Raw genomic sequence first — 22,674 nt, 5'->3', positions numbered from 1 at the left:
TCCTGGAAAGCTGCATAATAATGGGGTCTGTTCTGCCTGGTCTCACATCGGGGCTGAGCCCTGGATATAGGTACATGGCGGCTTTTCCCGGGGTCTCCTGTGCATTGTATAGGACAAAAGCTGCAATGGGGGGAGGGGTGGGGGGTGCTTAGCGCATCTCTTAACCCGGGAGCATGTGCACTCCTAATACTGTGGCGCTGGTATCTATATATATATATATATATATATATATATATATATATATATTTTTCATGGGGTCTTACACCCTAATACTAATCTTTATTTATATAGTACAATCATATTTTGTGGCACTTTACAAATCACAGGCGACATGTACAAATATATTACATTACAGCCATATGGACCAATAGGAGGGAGGGCCCTGCTCACAAGAGCTTACAGTCTATGAGGATAAGGGGGTGACACAAGAGCTTACAGTCTATGAGGATGAGGGGGTGACACAAGAGCTTACAGTCTATGAGGATGAGTGAGGACACAAGAGCTTACAGTCTATGAGGATGAGGAGGTGACACAAGAGCTTACAGTCTATGAGGATAAGGGGGTGACACAAGAGCTTACAGTCTATGAGGATAAGGGGGTGACACAAGAGCTTACAGTCTATGAGGATAAGGGGGTGACACAAGAGCTTACAGTCTATGAGGATGAGGGGGTGACACAAGAGCTTACAGTCTGAGGGGAGACACAAGAGCTTACAGTCTATGAGGATAAGGGGGTGACACAAGGGCTTACAGTCTATGAGGATGAGGGGGACACAAGAGCTTACAGTCTATGAGGATGAGGGGTGACACAAGAGCTTACAGTCTATGAGGATGAGGGGGTGACACAAGAGCTTACAGTCTGAGGGGAGACACAAGAGCTTACAGTCTATGAGGATAAGGGGGTGACACAAGGGCTTACAGTCTATGAGGATGAGGGGGACACAAGAGCTTACAGTCTATGAGGATGAGGGGTGACACAAGAGCTTACAGTCTATGAGGATGAGGGGGTGACACAAGAGCTTACAGTCTATGAGGATAAGGGGGTGACACAAGAGCTTACAGTCTATGAGGATGAGGGGGACACAAGAGCTTACAGTCTATGAGGATGAGGGGTGACACAAGAGCTTACAGTCTGAGGATGAGGGGGTGACACAAGAGCTTACAGTCTATGAGGATAAGGGGGTGACACAAGAGCTTACAGTCTATGAGGATGAGGGGGTGACACAAGAGCTTACAGTCTATGAGGATGAGGAGGTGACACAAGAGCTTACAGTCTATGAGGATAAGGGGGTGACACAAGAGCTTACAGTCTATGAGGATGAGGGGAGGACACAAGAGCTTACAGTCTATGAGGATGAGAGGGACACAAGAGCTTACAGTCTATGAGGATGAGAGGGACACAAGAGCTTACAGTCTATGAGGATAAGGGGGTGACACAAGAGCTTACAGTCTATGAGGATGAGGAGATGACACAAGAGCTTACAGTCTATGAGGATGAGGGGGTGACACAAGAGCTTACAGTCTGATCTGTGTGCAGCTTTGTCCTGTTGGCAGCAGAGCCACCTTTGTAGTCTTCTCTTGATGGTTGTGTCCCTTCTATACGCTGGGAGCCTCGTTCTCTATTGTAGTGATGCAGAGATTCATCATCCTCTCCTTCCTCTCGGACTATGAGTCCAGCGCCTCTGCTGAGTTTGGCTCCATCTTCCGCCGCTCTATGGACCTGCAGAAGCTGGAACCTTGTTCATGGCCTCCTGGTTGGTCACCGAGGCATCGTCCATCTTTCTCCCACAGATCATTGCATGATTCAGCTCTATAGAAATATGGGATGTCCAGAGAAGACCCCGCAGACTGATCACCCCCCCCCCCCCCCCCTCTAAACCTCTGCAGACCACGGCACGATTTGGTGGCATCTTGTGAATGTGTCCTGTGTATACCATAGACACACATCTGCTTTATTCCCACTGTGGCCCTAGAGAATCCAGGGCCCCGCACAATGAGAATGAATGTGACGAGATCCCTGCTCTGTGTAATCCTGGTGGAGTTATCTCCATTGTGCAGCGGGATATGATATTAGCAGCCCCCCGCCACCCCCTATCCCTGTAACCTCCCCCGGGGTCTTCTCTGGTGCCCCCCGCCTCCTCTCTTCTGTCTGCCGTTACATCTTGTTGTCTTTTAATGCTGCTGCAAGATGAGGACAAGGAAGCATCAGAGCCCCGCGGAGCCCGGCTGGGTAGACAAGCACAAGTGTGAGGATGGTGCCAAGCTCCTGTGTGGTGCCCAGACCGTGCCAACCCCTAAGAAGATCGAAACCCCTAACGGAGACCAGTGCGAACCTGCGGAGAACTCTGCAAACAACGACCAGAAGAAAGTCAATGGCAAGAAGCAGAAAAAGAGGCGAAGGTCTCCCCGAAACAAAGCGGCTCCCTCCCAGGTGGATGCGTCCCTGGTTGGCATGATGGCTGACGCTGTGTGGCTGGAGAAGGGCATCTATGATGAGGCTGAGAGCCAGTACCACTCCCGGCTGGCGGCAGATCAGGTCAGGGCATCAGAGTCGCTGCCTCCAACCAAAACGCTAGCTGGTAACAGACCCCAAGCCAGTCAAGGCTCTGTCAAGAACAACCCCTCAGGCGGCTGCTGCCACGGCAGCATGGTGGCATGTCACCACGTCAGCAAGGGCATCTGGGTCAACAAGTTTAATTTCGAGGATGCAGAGAACCAGTTTGTCACACAATTTACCTCCCCTCTAGCTCCTCGTATGCTAAACCTCAACCTGGTCTCTGCAGATCGCACTGTGCCAAGGTCCTCCCAAAAGACACCTGATGAAGGATATGCAAGTGCCACCCCCACCCCAGCCACGGCGCCCAGTCCACTGACTCTAAACTCCATAGTATCAGACCCGACTGTGAACGGGAAGCCTCACTGGGTCGGTCTGCAGGGCCTGCTGTCCGAGGTGTGGCTGGACAAGTCCCTGTATGACCAGGCGGAGGCGCGGTACTACGAGCATGTGGCACAGGCGACCACGCAGACTGATGCCAACCTACAGACCTGGAGCCAGAACACGGGCAAGAGGGGAAAGAAGGACAAGTGGAGCAAGAAGTCTGCAGGGAAGCAGCCACCCATCAGGAAGAAGGAGCTGCCCATTATCCCAGAAGAGACCAGCGCACTGTATTACCCCGCATACTACCTGCATACCGACAGCGAGAGGGTGTGGCTGGAAAAGGGCGCCTACGACAAAGCCGAGGAGAACTACTACACCGCTCAAAGCCATAAGACATCCAGCGCTGTGATGTGCGGCAAGATAAACGCCAGGCATGGCGCCAAGAAGTAGGAGTCTCTAATATACTTTGTTTCTGCTTGTGTTACATTTATTTACGTTTTTGTTACATTAATTATTTTGTTTCAGGGATTTTTTTCTCCCCCCTGCCTATCAGACCCCCCCTCCCCCTGCCTATCAAACCCCAATGCTGAAGGCACTGAGCCGATAACTAGAGCAATATCTTAAAGGCGTCTGTCCTCACGTGTGACCAGACTGCTGCCAGTGTTATATGTTGCCCTTGGAGAGAGGTATAATCAGACACAGTGTAGCAGCAGGACTGTGGAATATGGATTTATATTCTAGGATTGTAATCTCTCCAAGTGCACTGTGGGCATGTCCTCACACTGCTGTGCTCTGTGCAACCAGTGCTATGTATTGTCCCTGAAGATATGTGTAGAGATCAGGACTCTGAAATCTGGATTTATATACTGGAATTGTCGCTTTTCCAAGTGCACTGGGAGCATTTCCTCACACTGCTGTGCTCTTAAGTCTCAGGTTGTACATTACAACAGTCGGTAAGAAGTAGGAGGAGATGTGGAGTAATCCATGCAGAGAGCACAGCAGTGAGGATACACCCCTGTTTTCTTGGTATGATTACACACTTCTCCAGGGAGTATGCCTAACACTGGTTGCAGACCGCACAGAGCACAGCAGTGTGAGGGGACGTCCTCAGTCCTGCTGCTACTAACCACACACCCAGCAGTGGGATTACACGTGTCTCCATGGACGTGGCTGCAGGGTCACCACTAAGGGCAGGTTCCCATAGCACATCAGTCGTTCTCTGCCTTGCCCTAGAGAGGTAGGGAGCGTAGTCCTGTCATACAGCGATAACCTGTAGTAATGACTGCATCACTGAGGCGTCTGTATACAGTGTGATGTCATCATTGTGCCCCTGTGGTGAGGTCACGGCGCTGCGCCCCCTCTTGTATGTTCCCATGTGCTGCGGTGACCGACCTCTAACACTGATTGCTGTGTATTCTTGCAGAGACATGGCGGCTTCATTCCTCGGCACAGAGAAGATCTGGTTTGACAAATGCAAGTATGACGACGCCGAGAAGCAGTACTACGAGCGCCTGAGCCAGAAATCTGCACCCAACTCCCAGTCACAGGTGAGCGATGAGCGAGGGGAGTCTGCCTTACTGCATTTATGTCAGAGCCGAGGTCTCCGACCCCAGAGATGTGCACATGTACTTGCCCCATCCTGATCGCTGAGCCGGCACCAGAACGTCCCCTGCATTCAGAACCTCTATGTTCAGGTTTAATTTCATTCTCAATATTGGGCTTATTTTATCCCTCCGTCCCTTCCGGACCCCCATGTAACTCAGCCGGAGATTATCTGCTCCCTATACTGAGCCCCCTACATCTGTGACCCCTTAAATGGAGGTGACTGCTAGTATGGAGACCAGGCACAGCGTCTGCACACTCTGGGGGGACCTTCCGCACCTTGATATAAGTGCAGTATGTGAGGGCATGTTCACACTGCAGGATATATATGTATTGTGTGTATATTATCTTGTAAAGCTGCAGCCTGTACGTGTGAATATACCCTCCGGCGGGCGTCCTGTCCTGTGCTTCTTGTATCATAATAATATTCATTGATAATGAAAAGCTCTGCAAAGATTTTGCTTCCTCCTAGTTTTCAGCACCTCTGCTTGCTGTTGGGAGTCGGGAACCTTTTTCCTGGATGGATTTGTTACAGTGTGTCAGTGGAGAGCTGTGAGCAGGACTAGGTCTGCACAAGCTACAAGTCTTAAAGTGTACTGCATTTGGACAGCAAGCGGAGGTCTTGAAAATGTTGCAGAGGCTGCTGGAAGCCCAGGACGGTCTCCCTCTTAGACTTGTGGTTGTATGTAGTACTGAGCTATCCCATGTATCCTGTGAGCTTCTCCCTCCCCGGGCTGACGTCTGCTTCTCTTGCCTCTGGCCGCGTGTCTCTTGCCCGCTCGGTGATGGTTTGTTACATTTGCATCGGTCAAGGCCTTCATCCCCCTCCTTCCATCAGGCTGAAACCTTTTTCTCTGATTCCTGCACTTTCCCTCCTGGTAACATGTAAAATGTGTGTGTGGTTCTTTGTGCACGGCCTACAGGAAGACGGAGCGAGCACAATCCTCAGGGACATTGCCAGAGCCAGGGAGAATATCCAGAAATCGCTGGCCGGAGTGAGTACCAGCCGCCACGTAACCCAGAGCCGCCGCCGCTCTCCTCTAACCTCCTCCTGTGTGTCCTAACCCCCCTGTGTATGTGTGCGCCCCCGCAGATTCACCCCTCATCACTAATAATCAGCCTCATCCTCAGTGTGCGATACTCTGCAGATCACATGCAGCGGCCTGAGGAGCCGGACCTCTACACCTATCCCGAGATTTGCCAGATATAGGAGTCCTCCATAATACTGCCTAATACTAGACAGGTCACCCCCGAGCTGTTCTGTACAGTGCAAGAGACTGAGCAGGGGCCCCTTTTATTAAAAGGGTTCTCTAAATTGATGCCCCCCCCCCTTAGGACTTAACCTGCATATAATACTGATGGTTTATGCTGCACTTTATACTCCAGTCGCATCCAGAGACTTTGAAGGATGAATGCAGCTCTGGATGTGACTAGAGTAATAGGATTCTCCGCTGTATTACAGGAAGGGCTTGGGTTACACGGGAGGGGTATGTGCATACATGTCCTGCACTATGTATAGGATCCGACCCCTATGGATGAGCAGACTGAGGGGGGCTCCGCATAGATGTCAGGTCGCTGCTGCCGGCTCTGCTTCCTCCGCATGACCTCCTCCCGCGGTCCCTTACTGTGCATGGCTCCTTCTGTTTCTGCGTCCCTGGTGTCCGGGTGTTTCCGTTCATTAAACAAATCCACGTTTCTCCCCTTTCTAGCTGAGGACAGTCCTGCATAGCCCTAAGGAAGGCCAGGCTCCCCCTACCAAGAGCCAATCAGGGGCCTGTACTGTAAGTCAATCGCCAATCACAGGGGTACAGATAACACCATGTGTAGCCTGGGGTGTGCAGAGGACCTACCTCCATACATGCACATAACTGGCAGCTGTAGAATTGCATCAGGACTACTCCAGTTACATCTAGAGCTGCACCTTCAGCTTTCTGCAGAAGATATCACTCCGCTGCCCCCTGCTGGTAAATCATCTGCATGGATGTAGTGTTCACATGCCTGCAGGGCTACCAGGTTGTACATGCAGCTTTGCATGTGACTGGAGTACCTAACCCTGAGTCTTAAAAGGTTTCTCCGCCTGAATGACCTTAATCATCTGTCCTTAGAATAGGTGATCGGGGGCTTGTCTTCCGGTGGTCTTGGCACATCTGTGCCCTGTAGCCTGTATGTAACTGGACTTGTGAATGGGGATGAGCTGCAATACCAAGCACAGCCACTATAGACTGTATGGTGGCAAGAGACTATGTGAGTGCTGCAGTACTCAGTCTCTTGCCACCTTTTTGATGACCCCTTTAAACGTGCATCATATTCTCTTTGCATAAAAGTGGGTCCGCGCCCTATGAGGGTCTCCTGCATGCCGCTGCTCTTGGCTGCTGGGGTTCTGCTCGCTCTTGGTGTCCTCGGGTTGGAGGCTTCGGCTCTTCTGTACAGTTCTCCATCTGCTCCTTGTGCCCCTCTATCCCCCACCCCAATCCTCCATTACAGCAGAGATGGGGGAAGGGGCTGCAGCCTGATCCCTCCCCTCCCCCATTGCCGGTCATCCTGTATCTCCGCCAGTGTTCAGGGTTGGTCAGACACATTTGCATTATTCTTGCCGGGTTTAATCCTTCTCCTGATTGTTTTTTGTAGAGCGCTGCCGCCGCCCCTGGCACCAACGGAGAGAACAGCGAGCTCCTGTCACGGGTCGCCAGTCTAGAATATGAGAACCAGAGCCTGCAAAAAGGTGCCTACTGCTAGATGATTGTATGGACCCCGCTAGCTGCAGACCACCCCGAGGCCCGGACCACTGTCCTATCAGGTCATGTACATTGTGCATGTAACAGCTGAGCCAATCGCTGGCCTCGTTCTTGTGCCCTTAGCGGTCACATCCGCAATGTACAGGACGTCATAATTTCGGGTCCAGTGGGTTCTGCACACTGTGACTTTCTGATCCTTGGGTGGTCCGTGAGCGGCCGTCTCTCTGGAGCTGGAGCTCGGGTTGTGTTTGTAGTCTTGAAGCTTTTGCTTCCTTGTCTTCTAGTGGTGAAGGACCTTCAGTCGGCCATATCCAAACTGGAAAGCAGGGTCACTACGCTGGAGAAGTCTTCTACCTCACAAGCAACAGCCCCCCCGCCTGTAATTGTGTGCAAGGTAACTGGGAGATGGGGGGGTATTCGTACCTCACACTGCTGTGCTCTGTGCAGACTGGGCTTAGGTGTTGTATCTGGAGTGTATTACTATTCTCACATTGGAAGGAGTTGCCGACCTTCTATTATGATGTATTCAGCTATTTGCAAATGTTAGTATCAGCAGGACTGTGAAATATGGACTTGTATTCCAGGTACTGTGTTGTATCTCCTTTCACTGCTGTTCTCTGAGCCTTTGCAGAGTAGTACACCTCAGATTTGTTGTGCAGTGAGGTATAAGGCTATTTGAGACACTAAGCCCATGTATCCCAAATAGGTTTCCTTTAAGAGCTGAACCCTCAAGCCTGTTGTGTTTAAAGGGGTTGTCCGAGAGTTATGAAAAAAACAAAAGGTGTCCCGCGCTGCTGTCGCTCCAGTCCGTGCGCCGTGTAAACAAACATGGCCGTCGGAGCAGTGCTGGATTCGGCTTCCTGCCGGATCCGATGACCTTCCGGCCTGCATGCAGTGCTGTGAATAGGGACAGATGGGCGAGTCCAGCGGCCATGTTTCTTTACACGGGCGAGAGCCACAGCAGCGCGGGACACCGGAGGGCGTCGGAAGATATGTACATCTTTATATATTATTTTTTTTAAGCCCCCTCCCGGCCACCTTTTTAAACTCTCGGACAACCCCTTTAATTCAGAACTCATTAGCTCCTCCTAGTGGTGACTGCAGATGCAAGGAATCTGTCATGTTATCCAGGTCCCTTACTAGTGTCTTCTATCCTGTAGCTTCCTGCCCCTACGCCGGCCCTCTCCTGCCCTCCTGCAGCCGCCCTACAGCTGAAGCCAGAAGAGGACGATGATGATGATGACGATATTGACCTCTTCGGAAGCGATGAAGAACAGGAGGACTCGGAGGCCGCCAGAATCCGGGAGGAGCGACTGCGTCAGTATGCCGAAAAGAAATCCAAGAAGCCTGGAGTGATCGCCAAGTCCTCCATCTTGTTGGATGTAAAACCGGTGAGTGACGCTGACGTGTCTGGTGTTACTGTATATTCCTATATGCCCCGTGCATTGCCCTCACCTGATTATGTTCTCCATAGTGGGATGATGAAACGGATATGGCGAAGCTGGAAGAATGCGTGCGCACTGTTCAGATGGACGGACTGGTGTGGGGGTCCTCCAAGCTGGTGCCAGTGGGCTATGGCATCAAGAAGCTGCAGATCCAGTGTGTGGTGGAGGATGACAAGGTCGGCACAGACACCCTGGAGGAGGAGATCACCAAATTTGAGGATTATGTAAGTGTTTGACTGCAGGGGCCACAGTTATTGCACTTTGTATATACAATTTGCCATCCTATAGGTGCAGTCACTCCCCAAGTGCGAGACTATAGTACAATAAATGGGCCTGTGTTATGGGGGAGACAACTATGCAAGGGTCTTGCACAATGCTACTTATTAGAATAGGACTGATCACTGCCTCACACGCTTGGGGGAGAGGGGGGAATGGTCTTTTACCTCCAATAGTCAGATATTCATCACATGGATAATCAAAACAAAATACTGGACTTCCCCTTTAAGACTGAGGCAGAACGTCCTGCACCTCTGGAGGTGACCTGGAGTAGATGACCTGATATAATCTATAATGTTCTGCCCCCTCAGATCACTAGGATCTTCTCTCGTTCCTTCCATCTCCTGACCTCCTCTGTTTTCGTGTTTTCAGGTGCAGAGCGTGGACATCGCAGCCTTCAACAAGATCTAGTCCTGAGCACAGTCCTGAGTGTCAATAAAGAGCAGCGTGTACCCCATGTCCTGCCTCCGCTTCTCTCTGATCCTAGATTCTGTACAGGTCAGGTAGGGATAGTGCACATGCGCCTCCAGGGAAAGGCAGGACTAGGAATCATCACTTTGTGTCAGGGATGGGATATACACGAGGACAGAGCACAGTCATATCTGTGCCATAGTCCTCATTGTATATGAAGCACTGTGTCCCAGCAGGGCTGTGGAGCTGTGAAGAAATGGACCACAAACCGGTTTCAATGTCTATTCTATCCCTGATCTAAGGATTTATGTCGGGGATGAGAACATTTATTGCTCCAAGGGCCGTATTGTCATACTGCTCCACATTAAGGGGAACCAACCCTGAAATTATAACTACCATAGTGTAGCCTAAAACAGTGATGGCAAACAGAGTGCCCAAACTACAACCAAACCCACTTATTTAAATGAAAAGTGCCAACATGGTAATTTAAGCAATAACCTATTGCTACCTGTTTTGTCACAGCTTTTAATTGTATCAGTGTCCTGAGGACACAAATACATTTGAAAGAATGGAGAAATTCCGAATATCATTGTCGCTTCCTTCCAGGGGCCCAGAGCAGGGTCTCCAATAATTACGCAGCCTTGTCTGCACTTCCTTGCTCCTCCTGTAGTCCCAGGCTGCTAAGGATGTGTAGCTTTAAAATAGCCCAGGTCACATCCAGCGTGGCCAGGGACTGCAGTCCTGTCTGTAAACTCTGTGCTGGGGTGATGATCTGGGTGCCCTCGGAGTGCTCCGAGAGCCACCCCTGGCCTAATATCACCCCAGCAACCAAATACTGCAGATGATGCTAGCGCCGGGGACCCCAGAGCAAAAAAAATCTCCTTTTCTGTAGGATTTCTATTTCTGCTGGGTTTACATTCCAGCATTATAGCTTCCTGGTCCATTCCTAGGGGAGGATTACAATTGCAGCACAGCAGTGTGAGGATGTGTCCCGATGGAGAAGCTACAATCCTGGAATATAGATCCATATCTCAGTCCAGCTGCTACCGACAACCTACATAAAGCTATGATTACATCACACTGGCTGCAGCCTAGTGCCCACTTATGGCAGATCCCTTTAAGATGTAGTAAATACATGGGATACCAGATGATGTTTAGCTCTGGAGGAAGGTTAAAGTGTAACTATGTGATTGTCCCCTCTGAAAACAGAACAATGCCAGAACTCTGGAAAGAAAAGGACGAGCAGCACAGAGTTCTGGCATTTTCTGTTCTGAAAGTCTGACAAACTTTTCACCTGAGAAGTGGGCGGAGACTAATATCTGTCAGTCTATGCCCTCAAGCTGAGGCCAGTTAGCATGCCCACAGATCCCATGATGCCTTGTGTGCTTTTGCATTAAAGGGGTTTTCCCACAAATTCAAGTTGGGCCCTATCCTAACTGGCTGATTGTTGGGGGGTCCTCAGTGATGAGTCTTCCACAGATCACAAAAAGATGGGGTCCTACGTACCGGTCGCTCTGTGAGAGTAATGGAGCAGACAGCCGTGCATGACAGTGATGTCTATAGCCTGTGCTGTGTGAGCACTAATGGTTAATAGCTTATCTGCACAGAGCTGATGACAAGGTGGGGGAAGGGAGCAGCATGAGGTGCTGAGACAGTGCTGTAGAATTAGACTGGGATGGAGGAACTGATAGGGAAGATCTTGTACCTCACTATTCGGTGCAGGAAACATTTGTATCCACTGTTCTGAACACATCCAACTCTGCTACATACACAGAGAGCTGTCACATGACCTCTTTCTCTGTGAGCAGCAGCCCCTCCCAGTTTGTTTATACTACAGACTCCGGGGCTTCTCTGCACATGGAGAGGAAGATGGCAAAGAAACTGCAGCATCTAGGTAACAGACAATAGGCAAAGATGTTTTACATCCCAAGAGCTGGCGGTATAGAGGAAATGTACTATGTAATAATCTGTCAGTCCCTCTTCTCTGGCCTCTGGGCTGCTGCCACTGTTTGTCATCATAAAATTGACATCAGATTTTTATTATAAACATTTCATCCTTCTAGTTTTTTTTTCATATTACAAAAAGAAATCTAAGCAATGATCAGTGACCGCAGGAGGGGAAGGTGATTACATCTCATGATCGGGGGAGGTGTCACTATCCTTCCAGGAAAGCTGGGTGGTAGCAGCGATACAAAGGTCACCTAGCTTTCCTTCATAAGGAAATGTGGCTAGATATCATACATTGATACAAGGTCACAGTGTAATGTATAAAGTGCTGCCCTGGAAGGGGGGGGGGGAGCCCCATGTTATCACTGGTGGGGGGGATGGTCACATACTGGGGAGAGAGGGGACCCCCTGTAATCACTGGTGGGGGGCTGGTCACATACTGTAGAGAGGGGACCCCCTGTAATCACTGGTGGGGGGCTGGTCACATACTGTAGAGGGGACCCCCTGTAATCACTGGTGGGGGGGCTGGTCACATACTGTAGAGGGGGGGCCCCGTGTAATCACTGGTGGGGGGCTGGTCACATACTGTAGAGGAGACCCCCTGTAATCACTGGTGGGGGGCTGGTCACATACTGTAGAGGGGACCCCCTGTAGTCACTGGTGGGGGGGCTGGTCACATACTGTAGAGAGGGGACCCCCTGTAATCACTGGTGGGGGGCTGGTCACATACTGTAGAGGAGACCCCCTGTAATCACTGGTGGGGGGCTGGTCACATACTGTAGAGGGGACCCCCTGTAATCACTGGTGGGGGGCTGGTCACATACTGTAGAGGGGACCCCCTGTAATCACTGGTGGGGGGCTGGTCACATACTGGAGACATCGCTGAAGTTTGTTACGGTTTGGCTACATTCTCGCTTGAAGATCTTGGGACACGTTCTGTGGCTTCTCCATCACTGAAGATGGCGGCTGCTCCTCCGCAGGGATGACAGGAGGCCGTGCAGGGTCTCAGTCACTGCGACCTGAATACAAGAAGAGAAGAGGCAGCTGAGACCTGAAGACTCGAGCAGCAGCTTGTAGGAAATGCTGAGACCGATGTCATAGGCAAAGGGCAGGAGCTGCAGCCGAGGTCCTCTATCTATATGTTAGGGGGATTGTGACTGATGTATTGGTGGAAGCCCCCACCCCCTCCATCCTCACTTTTTCTGGTACAATGTTTGATCCATGACCCCACATCACAGCCTGACCCCTGCCAGAGGATGCGAGGCTCCATAATCCCATATAGCAGTGGTGGCTAACCTATGGCCTCCAGGTATCTTCCTGCAGTCCCAGACAGCCCAGGACTTGCTGTGCACAGTTATAAAGTGACAGGACTACCTGGGACTACTGGAGGAGTGGGAAGGTGTGGACAGATCTGGATTATCATTGTAGCTCCGGCCCTGACAATTCCTCCCGTTTATGGGACCCTGGAGCAAAGCTACAATGATCATCCAAATATCTTCTGCATTATTGGTGCCTCAGGGGCTGGTATGAATGAAAGCTGTGACAGAGAAGAGAGTTTATTCCCAGCAACCTTAGATACAGGCAAAAAGTGCACTAGCGATATATATGGGCATGACAGACGGCGAATTATTCTAGAGGCACGCATGTACGGATGGATAGAAGTGCGTATAATAATCACAGAAAGTGACTGACCTCGTAGAGACGGTCGCCCCATAATTAGAGGAAATAGACCAATATATAATAAACTATTCCCCCTCATAATTATTTGAAAAATCAGAATTCTTTTCCCACCACTCCAATTTTAAATCTCTTGTTTCCATACGTGTAGTATAAGTAGTACATCCATCTTGTCTTGTTATTACAGTATTGATAAAAGTTAAGTTTTAATAAATTATTGCTCTTTGGTCTATGGACCTTTAGTTTGCAGAAATACACATTTTGTGGTTATATACTGGCCACTATAGGTCCAGACCATGCCAGTGATCTTAGGTGTATCTATTTATTTTGTCCACCTGGGTGGTAGTTTGGGCACTCAGTCTCTAAGAGGTTGGCAATCACTGCCATATAAGATGTGTAAGTGACCAGACTACAGGACGCCCACAGGTAATGCACATGGTGAGATAACAGCACATTATTCTAACTGCAGAAGCAGCTCCTGAAGTCTCCCCCTGACCCCACCTCACTTTACTACAAAGCACCAGTATAATTCTATGGCAGGTCCGGTTTGGTACTGACCTGTGGTGTAATGCAGCGGCGCCCCCCACCACCCACTCGTCATGGAGGAGACGTGATTCCTGCCCGAGCCCCAGACATTATCAGTCACATTAGATTTTCATATATTACAGTTTTAGCATCTCTGCCGCTCTCCCAGGGGACTTGCAAGGGGTTTACTTTATAGGTCTCAAAGTAATACATAATCTTCCCCGCAGCCCCCCCCCCCCACTTACCCGATAGGGTTGGGGGTCGTCCAGCCGGCGCTGCAGGGGGCTGAGGCCGCTCAGGGATCTCTGGGTGTAGGATCTGACCTCAGCGATTGTTGGAAGAGGCTGCACAACCTGAAAGCACAAGGCGGCGCTCAGGGCAGCAGCTTCTAGGAGGGAAGCTCCACTTTTCTTACATCTGTCCCTCATCTCCCACAAATATCAGCCCCCCAATACCTGTCCGTGCTGGAAGTAGAGGCGATGCAAGGATTCTGCTCTGATCGGAGTCACACACTCATTATCGGCACCTCTGCCCAATTCATAAACTTTCACTTCCTTCCCGAGCTCCGGCGGAGGCTCCTCCTCCAGCGTCATGAGGTCCAGGAGCTGCTGATCTGTAACCAATGAGGGAAGCATAGAGACACAGTGTAACACTCACTATTCTGCTGCTGGTGCAGTCACTGTGTACATACATGACATTACTTATCCTGTACTGATCCTGAGTTACATCCTGTATTATGCTCCAGAGCTGCACTCACTATTCTGCTGCTGGTGCAGTCACTGTGTACATACATGACATCACTTATCCTGTACTGATCCTGAGTTACATCCTGTATTATACTCCAGAGCTGCACTCACTATTCTGCTGCTGGTGCAGTCACTGTGTACATACATGACATTACTTATCCTGTACTGATCCTGAGTTACATCCTGTATTATACCCCAGAGCTGCACTCACTATTCTGCTGCTGGTGCAGTCACTGTGTACATACATGACATTACTTATCCTGTACTGATCCTGAGTTACATCCTGTATTATACCCCAGAGCTGCACTCACTATTCTGCTGCTGCAGTCACTGTGTACATACATGACATTACTTATCCTGTACTGAGCCTGAGTTACATCCTGTATTATACTCCAGAGCTGCACTCACTATTCTGCTGCTGGTGCAGTCACTGTGTACATACATGACATTACTTATCCTGTACTGATCCTGAGTTACATCCTGTATTATACTCCAGAGCTGCACTCACTATTCTGCTGCTGGTGCAGTCACTGTGTACATACATGACATTACTTATCCTGTACTGAGCCTGAGTTACATCCTGTATTATACACCAGAGCTGCACTCACTATTCTGCTGGTGCAGTCACTGTGTACATACATGACATTACTTATCCTGTACTGATCCTGAGTTACATCCTGTATTATACCCCAGAGCTGCACTCACTATTCTGCTGCTGGTGCAGTCACTGTGTACATACATGACATTACTTATCCTGTACTGATCCTGAGTTACATCCTGTATTATACTCCAGAGCTGCACTCACTATTCTGCTGCTGGTGCAGTCACTGTGTACATACATGACATTACTTATCCTGTACTGAGCCTGAGTTACATCCTGTATTATACACCAGAGCTGCACTCACTATTCTGCTGCTGCAGTCACTGTGTACATACATGACATTACTTATCCTGTACTGATCCTGAGTTACATCCTGTATTATACCCCAGAGCTGCACTCACTATTCTGCTGCTGGTGCAGTCACTGTGTACATACATGACATTACTTATCCTGTACTGACCCTGAGTTACATCCTGTATTATACTCCAGAGCTGCACTCACTATTCTGCTGCTGGTGCAGTCACTGTACATACATGACATTACTTATCCTGTACTGACCCTGAGTTACATCCTGTATTATACTCCAGAGCTGCACTCACTATTCTGCTGCTGGGGCTGTCACTGTGTACATACATGACATTACTTATCCTGTACTGATCCTGAGTTACATCCTGTATTATACCCCAGAGCTGCACTCACTATTCTGCTGCTGGTGCAGTCACTGTGTACATACATGACATTACTTATCCTGTACTGATCCTGAGTTACATCCTGTATTATACCCCAGAGCTGCACTCACTATTCTGCTGCTGGTGCAGTCACTGTGTACATACATGACATTACTTATCCTGTACTGATCCTGAGTTACATCCTGTATAATACCCCAGAGCTGCACTCACTATTCTGCTGCTGGTGCAGTCACTGTGTACATACATGACATTACTTATCCTGTTCTGATCCTGAGTTACATCCTGTATTAGGCCAGAGCTGCACTCACTATTCTGCTATAGCAGTGTCTAGACTAGAGGACTTCTTTGTAGATGAGCAGACCTGGTGGTCGATTTGTCTGCCTGACCTGGACATGTTGCTGAATTGGTGACGACCCAGCAAGTTGACTCAACTATCCGCAGATCTGCCAATCCGGTAATATTGCGGGTCAGGCGACCATCTGATCCGCTCAGCTCTACTCTTCTTACAACATGACTGGCACACAAAAACTTTTGCAGACAGTGATCCAGCAGGGGATGCTGCGGTCTATGTGGTGCTTACTGTGGCGGTCGTACAGTCTGTACACGGCTTTGCTCCCGGGTATTGTCGTCTTCTCTTGGTCCTCGCTGATCTTGATACGTGGTTGGTCGTTCACCTGCACCAACTACAATGACAAGAGTCTGTGACACAAGAGCGGTGATCCAACCAGGCTGAGGCCATGACTGTATTATATCCCTGTCCTGTCTACACCAATCACTTACCTCCAGAAGCCCAAAACCAAATCTACCAGTTATTAGCAGCTTCTACATAATCATTACACTGTGACGGGGGAGTAACATTGTGCAAAAGCCCTTACACCTCACCTTCCCTCTCCTCCTCCGTCCTTCCCCGCCTCTCCCTCCCTCCCTGCTCCTCCGTCCTTCCCCGCCTCTCCCTCCCTCCCTCCCTCCCTGCTCCGCCGTCCTTCCCCGCCTCTCCCTTCCTCCTCCTCCTCCGCCCTTCCCCGCCCCTCTCTCCCTCCTCCTCCGCCCTTCCCCGCCCCTCTCTCCCTCCTCCTCCGCCGTGCTTCCCCGCCTCTCCCTTCCTCCTCCTCTCCCTTCCTCCTCCTCCGCCGTCCTTCCCCGCCTCTCCCTTCCACCTCCTCCGCCGTCCTTCCCCGCCTCTCCCTTCCTCCTCCTCCTCCGCCGTCCTTCCCCGCCTCTCCCTTCCTCCTCCTCCGCCGTCCTTCCCCGCCTCTACCTTACTCCTCCTCCTCCGCCCTTCCCCGCCTCTCCCTTACTCCTCCTCCGCCGTCCTTCCCCGCCTCTCCCTTACTCCTCCTCCGCCGTCCTTCCCCGCCTCTCCCTTACTCCTCCTCCGCCGTCCTTCCCCGCCTCTCCCTTACTCCTCCTCCGCCCTTCCCCGCCTCTCCCTTACTCCTCCTCCGCCGTCCTTCCCCGCCCCTCTCTCCCTCCTCCTCCGCCGTCCTTCCCCGCCCCTCTCTCCCTCCTCCGCCGTCCTTCCCCGCCCCTCTCTCCCTCCTCCGCCCCTCTCTCCCTCCTCCGCCGTCCTTCCCCGCCCCTCTCTCCCTCCTCCGCCGTCCTTCCCCGCCCCTCTCTCCCTCCTCCGCCGTCCTTCCCCGCCTCTCCCTCCCTCCTCCACCGTCCTTCCCCGCCTCTCCCTCCCTCCTCCACCGCCATCCTTCCCCGCCTCTCCCTTCCTCCTCCACCGTCCTTCCCCGCCCCTCTCTCCCTCCTCCACCGCCCTTCCCCGCCTCTCCCTCCTCCACCGTCCTTCCCCGCCTCTCCCTCCCTCCTCCACCGCCATCCTTCCCCGCCTCTCCCTCCCTCCTCCACCGCCATCCTTCCCCGCCTCTCCCTCCCTCCTCCACCGCCATCCTTCCCCGCCTCTCCCTCCCTCCTCCGCCGCCGTCCTTCCCCGCCTCTCCCTCCCTCCTCCACCGTCCTTCCCCGCCTCTCCCTCCCTCCTCCACCGTCCTTCCCCGCCGCTCTCTTCCTCATCCAGGCTGATCATGGTAATGGTAAAAATCTGCCATGTCCACATCTGCCATTGGGGAGACTTGGGCGCCCCCTTGCACCTGTGACCTGCTGATGCCAGCAGATTCAGATGATTTGTATCTAGTATGTGGCCAGGATACACAGGAGATCATCCCGGATAAAAGATTCTGGCCCCATAGGAAACCTAATACCCCAGATATATCTGACCTTGTAGACACAGCCCAGGGACGGCTGCAGGGGGCAGGTGACCAGGTGGGTGCCAACACCAATCACATTGATCTCATTCTCCTGTAAGTACAGAGATAACATTATTACTTACCCATGGAGTCTGATATTATAAATATACTGATGTGCAGCAAAAAAACTCCTGCATAGGTACAAGCAGAGCTTCCTGCCGCCACCACTAGGTGGGGCCCAGGAGATTGCAGACTGACCATACATAGAATCCAATGGTTGCACAGTCTGCAGTCAATGCCTGAGCTCCCCCTAGTGGTGGCTGCAGGTAGTGAATTTCATGGTCTATGTAGAGGTTTTGGAGCTTTGCATGTGACCTGTAGGGGGCGCTGGGTGCACTCACTGCTCGTGTCAGAAGCTTCAGACTCTTCTCGCTGATGTTATTACTGACGGCAATAGACAAGGTCTTGAAACTGGGAGCCTCAAACCTACAACAAGGAGAGAAGTCACATCCAGGAGGTGCAGCAACATGCCCCAGGGGAGGGTGAAGATTGGGACGAGGGGACAAGGTAAAGGACATGGTGCTCCCCCCTGCACGGGACCCTCACCTCTCCGCACACTGCAGGAAAATCTTCCGGATCTCCACAGACTGTCGCGCCAGGTCTCCGCTGTCCAGTCGCACCCCAACTGCCATGTACCCCAAATCCTGCAGGGCAAGAGCCACCGCACAGAAATTGGGGATCCCGCTCCTGGCAGGCAAAGAGTCGGTGGTTAGGACACGTATATGACTGAACACTCGTGGCCCCGGGCCCCTCTTACATCATCACGCTGTAGGTGTCCACCACCACCAGGAAGTTTCGGGGGAAGGCTATGGCGTAGGACACAAAGGCCGCCAGTTCTCCGTGGTTCGTGCTCTGCGGAGGGATCTGCAGAAGGTCGCACACTCTTTGCAGCCACGACTGCGCCAACGCCAGGAAATCTGCCCCTCCCTCCTGACTACCAGCCGGGTGCAAGGCCTGATGGGAGAAATAACCCATGTATCATTGCCTGGGTGATGTATACAAGCCTCCAGCGCGGGGGAGGGGCTTCTTATATCCGTACCTGGTGCCGGACTTCATCCAGGGAGCTGAAAGATGCCACGTAGGAGTGGGCCACGGTGCCCGCCACTGGAATGCCAAACCGCTGCCCCGCCAGCACGTTACTGGTGCAGTCAAAGCCTAAGGAGGTGGACAATCAGCGGCGGTGCCCACCAGATCCAGCAGTGTCTGCAGGTGGTCTCCACACTTACCCCCGATATAAGAATATTTGGAGGCAGAGAGCCCCCCGTCCGGACCCTGCGCCCTCCTCAGACCCATCTCCACCAACTTCTTGTCTGCACCCACCACGAGGCGGAAACGAGCAGCGTTAGTGGCTACCAGGCTGTAAGATGAACAAAGCGGTGGAGGTTATGTGCAATGCTCTGCAGATAGATATACAACTGCTTGCTGTCAGTGAATGGAGGTATGCGCTATAGTCTATCTCTAATTACCGGTTCTATGAGCAGGTCTAGGTGTGGGCGCTATCATTACTATCGCCATGGGGGGGGGGGGATTCAGGATCTATAAGGATCAATAATCAGATCCCCCCCCCCCCTCTCGCTCGGTGTCAGTCTTTACTGCAGCTCTAGCTTTCTATTTGTCATCCAGAATGAGCAGAACTGCAGCGTCTTGTCCCCCCAGCGGTCGGTGTTACCTACCTGGCGTAGTTCACCAGGCAGAGCAGGGTGGTCTCCAGCAGCTGCACCACCAGGAGGGGCCCCCGCACCTTCATCAACGGCTCCTGCAGGAGATCACATGACACGCCTGACCAATCAGAGCACAGCCCCCCACTCCGGCCAATCAGCAGTCTCCATCTATGGGGCAGGGATCTATGGATCTCACATTTAAAGGGCTAGTGCCATAGAGAATACATGGTGTCTACTTGTTACTGTTATCCAGGCCTCTGCTTCCTGTCATTGAATGAGAACATTTATATTTGGAGGTTGTAAAAATGCAACCCAACTGTAGTTTGTTACAATGTATCAGTCTGGAGGATTACACTGTAACAAACCCTCAGCTGTAAGAGGTATTAGGATGATTCCAGTATCTCAGAGTATCGGGGGTCCGGGTGATGTGTCAGGGGGTCATTCTCTGTACCCGGGGGCCGGAGGGCGCCATACCTACTCTAGGAAACACGATGGATCCCTCCGGCACAGACGCCAGGGTCACCTCCGAGGCGTCAACCGACTCCAGGAACTGAAAGAAGCCGCGATCCACAGAGGGAGGGAGGACGGACGCCAAGTACTGGAGGTCTGCAATACACAGGGGAGGGGTCAGAGAGCAGGGCAGGGGGCAAAGAGGAGGGGCACGAGAGAGCAGGGCAGGGGGCAAAGGGGAGGGGCACGAGAGAGCAGGGCGGGGGCAAAGGGGAGGGGCACGAGAGAGCAGGGCGGGGGCAAAGAGGAGGGGCACGAGAGAGCAGGGCGGGGGCAAAGAGGAGGGGCACGAGAGAGCAGGGCGGGGGCAAAGAGGAGGGGCACGAGAGAGCAGGGCGGGGGCAAAGAGGAGGGGCACGAGAGAGCAGGGCGGGGGCAAAGAGGAGGGGCACGAGAGAGCAGGGCGGGGGCAAAGAGGAGGGGCACGAGAGAGCAGGGCGGGGGCAAAGAGGAGGGGCACGAGAGAGCAGGGCGGGGGCAAAGAGGAGGGGCACGAGAGAGCAGGGCGGGGGCAAAGAGGAGGGGCACGAGAGAGCAGGGCGGGGGCAAAGAGGAGGGGCACGAGAGAGCAGGGCGGGGGCAAAGAGGAGGGGCACGAGAGAGCAGGGCGGGGGCAAAGAGGAGGGGCACGAGAGAGCAGGGCGGGGGCAAAGAGGAGGGGCACGAGAGAGCAGGGCGGGGGCAAAGAGGAGGGGCACGAGAGAGCAGGGCGGGGGCAAAGAGGAGGGGCACGAGAGAGCAGGGCGGGGGCAAAGAGGAGGGGCACGAGAGAGCAGGGCGGGGGCAAAGAAAAGGGGCACGAGAGAGCAGGGCGGGGGCAAAGAGGAGGGGCACGAGAGAGCAGGGCGGGGGCAAAGAGGAGGGGCACGAGAGAGCAGGGCAGGGGCAAAGAGGAGGGGCACGAGAGAGCAGGGCGGGGGCAAAGAGGAGGGGCACGAGAGAGCAGGGCGGGGGCAAAGAGGAGGGGCACGAGAGAGCAGGGCGGGGGCAAAGAGGAGGGGCACGAGAGAGCAGGGCGGGGGCAAAGAGGAGGGGCACGAGAGAGCAGGGCGGGGGCAAAGAGGAGGGGCACGAGAGAGCAGGGCGGGGGCAAAGAGGAGGGGCACGAGAGAGCAGGGCGGGGGCAAAGAGGAGGGGCACGAGAGAGCAGGGCGGGGGCAAAGAGGAGGGGCACGAGAGAGCAGGGCGGGGGCAAAGAGGAGGGGCACGAGAGAGCAGGGCGGGGGCAAAGAGGAGGGGCACAAGTAAGCAGGGCAGGGGGCAAAGAGGAGGGGCACGAGAGAGCAGGGCAGGGGGCAAAGAGGAGGGGCACGAGAGAGCAGGGCAGGGGGCAAAGAGGGAGGGGCATGAGAGAGCAGGGCAGGGGGCAAAGAGGGAGGGGCATGAGAGAGCAGGGCAGGGGGCTAAGAGGGAGGGGCATGAGAGAGCAGGGCAGGGGGAAAAGAGGGAGGGGCACGAGAGAGCAGGGCAGGGGGCAAAGAGGAGGGGCACGAGAGAGCAGGGCAGGGGGCAAAGAGGAGGGGCACGAGAGAGCAGGGCAGGGGGGCAGGGGGCAAAGAGGGAGGGGCACGAGAGAGCAGGGCAGGGGGCAAAGAGGAAGGGGCATGAGAGAGCAGGGCAGGAGCAAAGAGGGAGGGGCACGAGAGAGCAGGGCAGGGGGCAAAAGGGAGGGGCATGAGAGAGCAAAACAGGGGCAAAGGGGAGGGGTATGAGAGAGCAGGGCAGAGGGCAAAGGGGGAGGGGTATGAGGGGGCTGAGGGGTATAAAGGTCAGTGACAGGTGGGGGGGGGGCAGTTATGTCTGTACATATACGGCACAGTCCGCTCTCCTCACCCGCCGCAGAGAAGTGAAAGTCCCGCAGGAAGTGCAGCGTCTCTTCCAGGCCACAGAACACGGTGAAGCCGCCATTGAACGGAGCCTCCCGGAAGAAGAGCTCGAACTCGGCGGCCTCCCGGTGCCGGCCGCTCCGCCAGTAGCCGTACGCCATGGTGAACTGGTAGAGATCGGTGAGAAGCGGCAGCTCCATGCCGGCGGACACCATGACACCGTACGGCCAATGACAGCTATTATATACACAGGAAGTCCCGCCCCCGGCACCCAAAGCATGCCGGGAAGTGTAGTCCCAGCCGAGCGCCTGCGCATGCGTAATATGCCTGACTGGACGCCTCGTCTGTGACACAGTCCCCTCACTCCAAAAGGGAACCTGTCAGCAGGTGTATCCCCACTAAACTAGCAGCCCCTCAGGTATACAATGTCCTTTCTAGAATTCCCTCCTTTATATCACATCTCTCCCTGCCTGAGAAGCTAAAAGGTTCATTGGGGAAGCTGAAGGTCACATACACTTACAGGAACCTACCTGACAGAACTCTAACCCTGTGCTGTCTGGTGTTGGTGTATCATAAATTGCAGTGTAGAGAGCAGGGGTATGGCTGGTGCTGAAGTATCATAAATCACGGTGCAGGGAGTAGGACTATGTCTGGTGTTGGTGTATCATAAATCGCAGTGTAGAGAGCAGGGGTATTTTACTGTAGCTCAGTTCACATTCACTTCAAAGGGATCTGAGCTGCAACACAGTAACGGAACCACAGATGCGCATAGGAATATATCAGTAGTCCTGGAGTACAACATGTTTACCACTCAAGGATTGACTGATACAACAGTAACAAACCCTCAGCTATAAGAAATATTTGAGGAGGATAGATTTTAGGGCTCTAGATGTG

The 22,674-nt window shown here is 52.8% G+C and overlaps 2 protein-coding genes across 9 annotated transcripts in view; one reads left to right on the top strand and one right to left on the bottom strand.

Moving 5' to 3' along the window:
- EEF1D (eukaryotic translation elongation factor 1 delta) overlaps positions 1–22,674 on the top strand; it is a 34,987-nt gene that overhangs the window by 3,547 nt on the left and 8,766 nt on the right. For 2 of the 7 annotated variants that reach the window (XM_072151022.1, XM_072151023.1), the window contains exons 2-9: positions 4,301–4,424; positions 5,403–5,474; positions 6,189–6,260; positions 7,108–7,201; positions 7,499–7,608; positions 8,375–8,605; positions 8,689–8,883; positions 9,308–9,392. In XM_072151022.1, coding sequence (XP_072007123.1) covers positions 4,301–4,424; positions 5,403–5,474; positions 6,189–6,260; positions 7,108–7,201; positions 7,499–7,608; positions 8,375–8,605; positions 8,689–8,883; positions 9,308–9,346 — 937 coding nt within the window. In that variant the 3' untranslated portion in view covers positions 9,347–9,392. Of the gene's footprint in view, positions 1–2,187; positions 3,324–4,300; positions 4,425–5,402; positions 5,475–6,188; positions 6,261–7,107; positions 7,202–7,498; positions 7,609–8,374; positions 8,606–8,688; positions 8,884–9,307; positions 9,393–22,674 lie in introns of those variants that run through there. The other 5 variants (XM_072151016.1, XM_072151018.1, XM_072151017.1 and 2 more) reach the window with 5 other exon arrangements.
- On the bottom strand, positions 11,365–22,026 carry NAPRT (nicotinate phosphoribosyltransferase). 2 transcript variants are annotated; one of them, XM_072151025.1, is made up of 13 exons: positions 21,788–22,026; positions 19,923–20,050; positions 19,457–19,539; positions 19,010–19,140; positions 18,823–18,938; positions 18,541–18,737; positions 18,330–18,470; positions 18,125–18,209; positions 17,755–17,835; positions 16,112–16,214; positions 13,951–14,108; positions 13,741–13,848; positions 11,365–12,312 (listed from the first exon to the last, which is right to left on the bottom strand). In XM_072151025.1, exons 1-13 carry the CDS (start codon positions 21,993–21,995, stop codon positions 12,244–12,246), a joined length of 1,608 nt encoding a protein of 535 aa, XP_072007126.1. In that variant the 5' UTR covers positions 21,996–22,026; the 3' UTR covers positions 11,365–12,243. The 2 variants fall into 2 exon arrangements, with proteins under 2 accessions (XP_072007126.1, XP_072007127.1); XM_072151026.1 differs by lacking the exon at positions 21,788–22,026 and having other exon boundaries at positions 19,919–20,049.

The sequence above is a fragment of the Engystomops pustulosus genome, chromosome 5 (genome assembly GCF_040894005.1).
Source record: "Engystomops pustulosus chromosome 5, aEngPut4.maternal, whole genome shotgun sequence".
Classification (NCBI taxonomy): domain Eukaryota; kingdom Metazoa; phylum Chordata; class Amphibia; order Anura; family Leptodactylidae; genus Engystomops; species Engystomops pustulosus.
Note: the sequence above shows the minus strand (reverse complement) of the source record. Positions and strands in the feature narration are given on the sequence as shown.